The sequence below is a fragment of the Henckelia pumila genome, chromosome 4, assembly GCF_033568475.1.
Source record: "Henckelia pumila isolate YLH828 chromosome 4, ASM3356847v2, whole genome shotgun sequence".
Lineage (NCBI taxonomy): Eukaryota > Viridiplantae > Streptophyta > Magnoliopsida > Lamiales > Gesneriaceae > Henckelia > Henckelia pumila.
In genome coordinates this window covers 12,392,501-12,398,152 of record NC_133123.1, presented here as the reverse complement: position 1 = coordinate 12,398,152, position 5,652 = coordinate 12,392,501, and the positions used below count along the sequence as shown (strand labels likewise).

Sequence of the window (5,652 nt, the reverse complement as noted above, 5' to 3'; positions counted from 1 at the left end):
ATCTAGAAGAATTTATATGTGATTATGAAACAAACTATTATCAGTTAATAGATGCTGATAAAAAAGAACATTATAAATTAAGTATTTTTAATAAAATACCTAATATACCAATAAATAATAAAGATGAATTCTTAACTAGCGCTTATGCCAAAACACTAGGAGGAGCTATTAAATTCATTAAAGATGTTATAACAAAAAAATGTCGTGAAGTAACATTAAATAAAAGAATATTCAGATCTTACAAACAAAACAATAAACTTTGTTGTGACAAAATGAAATTCACAGTAAAGGAATACGGTTGCAAAACAAACATGTCACACAAATATTTAAAACGACAGAAACAGAATAAATTTAATAAACCTTATAAATCTTTTAATAGAAAATTTATTCCCTATAAGAAAAAAAAATTTTAAAAAGAATTTCTTAAGAAAACCTTATAAAAGAAAATTTTATAAAAAATTTGATAACAAAAAACCACCTTGCCCAAAAGGTAAAGGAAAAAACTGCACATGTTGGTTGTGCAATGAAGAAGGTCATTATGCAAATGAATATCCAAAACGAAACGAAAAGAAAAATAAAGTTAAATTTTTGAAAAAATATATACTATTGGATTCTATCCAGTAAAAACAATTGAATTTTCATCCGACGATGAAAAAATTTATTATCTTGATGAATTGAGTGAATCAGATTTTGAATCCGATTTCACATTTGATAATTCAAGAAATAATAATGATTAAAATAAAGACAAGGACATTTTCGGAAAGACAAATATAGGGAGTAAATTGAAACTTATGTTTGATTTAGGGAGTTATCTACAAGTTGCCCTTAAAAGAAGGCTTAATCCGAAATAGAAATGAAATATTCAAACACAAAAAGAAAATACAATTTGTAAACCCAAAAATTACGGGCATTGTTGCGACTGAGGAATAGCATATAAGGTCAAAGTTACTCCTTCAGCGTACGAAGTTGGAGTGACACCCAAAGTCTGAATCAGCTTGGTTATATCCATGGAGATATCGGCTGGGGACTTGACGCCACGATCAACCTTAGATATATGATTTTGAAAGAACGTGTTACGGCTAATCAAATAGTTCAGTGATTGAGCTATTGATTTCTCAAAATATAGATGTTGGATTTGCTTTAAACCAAGTGCACGAGTGAAAAAAAGTTTCAGAGGAAAATGTAGATAAACGCGAGTATATTCGACTTGAGATAAAGAGGCAGAGAAGAGACGGAGACTAATATGCAGATCAAACTAATTGACTCAATCATTTGGTTTCTCAAGATATAAGTTTGTTCACCGGATGAATGTCGAAGTTATAAATATGATCACCTATGTAGATTTTCTTGGATAAATGATGTTGATGCGTGACCGTAATTAAAAGTAATATTTTGGGAATACTAGGTTGTTCTTGATAAAACGACGTCTTGTAATGCACCTCGGGCCTTCTGGGTTTCATTCAACAATATCACTTGTTTAGAGTTCTATAAACAAATGGACGACATGACAAAGTAAAGACCACAAGGTTAAACACATTATCTGGCTCGCTGCAACGTGACACAGAATAATGAACCACGATTTAATTGATTTAGTTCTGATTGAAACTAGTTGGAACTAAAGCTTGTATTAACATGATTATGAATGTGTTTAAGAAGAAGCATGATTATCGTCTTTTGAGAAACCATACCGAGGATGCAGATACTTGATTGATCAATGAGGTGTTATAGCCTCTGACTTTTGCAACAGCCTCGGCCATTTGTACTCGTGATACCCGATCTGGACCTCCAACATTTAAAAGCAACTGCATTTGTTTATGCTCTGCTAAAGCACAATGAGTTAGATTGTGTTGAAACACGTCATATACTAAGGAGACTAAAATCGAAACTAAGGACCAGAAAACAACTTAGGCATAACAATTTGGAACATGAAAAGTTAATTCAAAATAGATCGCTTGAAAGAAGCAATGTTATTTATGAGTACAGAGAATTACTTCAGGCTATGTTACCCAATACTTGATTACAACAGCTGTGTACTACTTGATCATTAACTATGGGTTCATGTTTCCAAGTAACAGACTTCAACGCGAAGGAGCAAGTAAAAAACATACAACTACCGTTAGCTATCTGAACAGGCAACTGGAGCTACTCTATAACTAACGCAACCTTTGCCTACTCACAAGATCATATAAAGAAAGGTAGTCCACGTCCCTAATCCTCATCTTTGAACACAAGTTGTCTCAACAAGCATCCCAAAGATGAAGAGGAAGTCCATCAACAACAACAAACCCTGATATGCATGAACCTTTGAGACAATCGGTTTCTATAGCATAACTTGAAAAACTTTTTAAGGACATATATAAGCAAACATTAGTCAATGACCAAATGTAAACATTGGTTCATCTTTCGTTCGCTATGTAAGTATGGTTTTTTCTAAAATGAAAAGGAAAATTCACGTGGGTATGGCATACAGAAAAATAAATGGAACCCCAAACCTCAATAAGTGCTAAACTCGATGGTTCCTCTTGGTAAAATACAAATTCAAAATAATCTAGAGTACTGTACCGATGTGGTGTTGCCCCCCACAGAAATGAGAGTACACATGCCACACCAATAAATCTGAATGGTTACACGCATATGGATATACAAGCAGAACAGTCTTCTACCTGAAATCCATTGGTCAATCAATATTCTCATGACATTAACAAGATCCTTCACATAGACAGGGCAACGAAATTCGTCATGAAAAAAATCCAAAGCCTCTCCCTTAGCAAGGACACTATCCATCCACTGCACCACAGATATTTTTTTTCAGTTGGATTGAATCACATAATTATATTATCTTTCTGCGATTTATAGTTTAAGATATAAAACCAGTTTAGGTCACAGTGAAGTATTAATATCATAGGCAAATGTTTCATTTGCTTCTAATATTCCATATCATAGTTTGCTTACGGCTCATGATACAAATAACTGAAGGGAATATTATTATTAACTGGAAGATCCTTTATTTCCGTATGAACAATTCAAGACTTTGAATTGAAAACAAATTCAAATCAATATATTCATATTAAATATGTAAATTGCTGTAGAGGTTCTTCAGTTAGCTCAATAATTTTTGGAAGTAAAGAAACCATGTAAATGTGGAAAATCTAGTGTGGTGCATTTTTTAAAAAAATTATATTCATCACGTAAATCTCAAAGCAACATAGTATACATATTAACCTGGATAGGGAGTGATTTTGGAAGAGGTGCAATAGTTTGTGGTCCATATATGATACTGCTTCTCAAAATTGCAAAGTTTGGATATTTTGCAGATACAAATCGCTCTGCCTCCACCTTAGATTTCCCATAAACATTCACAGGAACTACATCATCCTCTTCCTTGTAGAAGGATTTGGTCCCTTCATAAACTGCACTAATGCCAAAACATACGTAAAATATTTAATGAAGAATATTAAACATTATTCTTTGTCCACAAATTTGAGTCATTTTACATAATTATTAAAAACCCACAAGGCATGTCTCAGTCTCAAGGAGCAATGGCCAATGTTGTGCAGCGCTGTTGCCTAGACCAGCACCATCCACTGAACCACTCAACACATCTTGGCTGTGAAGCAAAACTTTAGTGCTTCATGGTATGGGATAAAATCCTAGTCAGATACTTAGGTTCTATTGTAGTACCATTGAGTGTGGCTCACTAGGCCAATGTGCATCCCTTATTGTGTCCTAGGCTCTAGCATAACCATGTGCCTAGCATCTCTAATAAGTAATAACTAAGCAAATGAAAATGAAAAACATAGGCATTTAGAGTAATTAAATTAGATATACAAGGAGCTTTTGTTCAGTCTTCTAGTGCAGAGATCAGATACCAAGTGTAACCTTGATCAGTTGACAAATGAATCAGAAGAGTTTTGTTCTCTTTAAAGCTCAACAACCATTCCACGAGTGCAGTGGGCACATTAATGGCCATGGCAGCTTCTGGATCCAACTCACAGGCACGGGGAACAGAAATAGCAGCACAATTAACCACCACATCGGGCTGAAATATATATAAAAGGATTATTTGAAACAAACTTTCTCAAAAAACAAACATCTCTGAAATGATTGGCCATCAAATTTCTAGCACGAAACCCAGAAACAGCAATTGGTGTTATTGTCTTTTTATCAAAAAAATTCCAACTTCAATATTCACCCTAAAGAAATCTAACATATCTGACCACTTTATTTTCGCCTTCCCATGCTCAAATCAAAGAAAATTCAATTTCATTTTAATTATGCTGGATATAGAGAATATTTTTCCCCGATAATAAGAACTGGAAATGTAGCTGTTCTTCCAAAATAGATTTTATAGCCTAGAACATAAACCGCTGGAGAATTTATTTATTTATTTTTTTTTTTAAAAAAAAAGGAAAGAAAGAAAGCTAAACAACCACAATGCACCAACTTCGATGAAAAGCATGGATCTTGGGGAACAACTCACCCGCCACAAGTGAAATACATAACCAAACAGAGATCAACGATCATAAAAAACCCAAAACTAGTAAATTGACGGTAGATTAACGAAGTTGAAAAACCTGGCCGAATGAATTAGAGATAGCGTCAAGGCCATCGCCGGTGCGCATATCGACATGGAAAGGGAGCACGTGCGGAAGGGCATTGAGCAGCAGCTGAGGAGGCGGCTCGGTGTTGTACGTAAAAGCAAGCGAAAATGGAGGATGGGCTTCGTAAGAGATGGCAAGTGATTGCAGAAGGTGTTGGCCTAAGTAGCCCGTGCCTCCGACGATTAGCACCCGCTTCAACCTCATCCTTCGCCCTCTCTTACAATACACACATGACACGCTACTCTACCACTCGAGTCCAAGCTCGAAAATTCTAAATTTTTTATTTGAATTTGATTCAAAATTAACTTCGAGTTTGGCTTAAGCTATGGTTTATAATTATAATAAGCATATAATTCGGATTCAAGTTCAGATCGACTTTAATAGAACCGAATCAAATATTTATATAATTTTAAAAAGCTTGCAAACCAGTACAACCCAGGACAGAGCAAATGATCACATTGTTTTTTGAGATATAATAATTTGGATTATTTAAATAATAACTCATTAAATTTTACGGTAATTTGGTATTAATGTTGTTTGATGAAACATCTGCAATGGTCATTATTATCTCTATAATAGTAAAGTCAATGCTCATACAATAATCGATTATTTAATCTGAAGTCAAGGTAGTTAATTTTTCAACACAATTTAGATCAAGGATAGGACCATAGGTGTGTGTGACTACGATTTTTCCTTTCTAAAAAACCCAAAACAATTTTTTTTTAACCTATAATGTTGATTTTTTTTTTTCTTTCAAATATTCAAAATAGTTCTGCATGTGAATTTTACAGTGTGCAAAAACATTTTCTGGCACGTAGGCTTACCTAAATCTAGTCGAACAAGTTATAGAAAAAAAATTTGTATAAAAAATTAGAATTTTATGAAGAGTGTGTGTGAGAGAGTATGAAAATGTAGCAAATGCAATAGAACAAGTGAACAAACTATAGATAAGAGCATGTACACACGAGCCATTAGCCATTATTCCGGATACAGCAGAAATTTTAGTTTTAACGAGTGAATCAAAATTCTTGGAAGAAAATGAACTATTCTA

At 33.8% G+C, this 5,652-nt stretch overlaps 2 protein-coding genes across 3 annotated transcripts in view; both read right to left on the bottom strand.

Moving 5' to 3' along the window:
- Window positions 1-753: 753 nt before the first annotated feature.
- Window positions 754-5,035, bottom strand: LOC140865088 (uncharacterized). 2 transcript variants are annotated; one of them, XM_073269594.1, is made up of 6 exons: window positions 4,575-5,035; window positions 3,870-4,039; window positions 3,223-3,415; window positions 2,664-2,787; window positions 1,689-1,819; window positions 754-1,045 (listed from the first exon to the last, which is right to left on the bottom strand). In XM_073269594.1, the coding sequence occupies exons 1-6, from the start codon at window positions 4,803-4,805 to the stop codon at window positions 902-904; spliced, it is 993 nt and encodes a 330-aa protein (XP_073125695.1). In that variant the 5' UTR covers window positions 4,806-5,035; the 3' UTR covers window positions 754-901. The 2 variants fall into 2 exon arrangements, with proteins under 2 accessions (XP_073125695.1, XP_073125696.1); XM_073269595.1 differs by having other exon boundaries at window positions 3,223-3,410; window positions 3,880-4,039; window positions 4,575-5,032.
- Window positions 5,036-5,534: 499 nt separating this feature from the next.
- Window positions 5,535-5,652, bottom strand: part of LOC140866789 (uncharacterized) — a 3,551-nt gene continuing 3,433 nt past the window's right edge. Inside the window, exon 7 of the mRNA XM_073271839.1 lies at window positions 5,535-5,652. This exon is cut by the window's right edge and continues 195 nt beyond it. The gene's annotated coding sequence lies outside the window, so the exon portion shown is untranslated.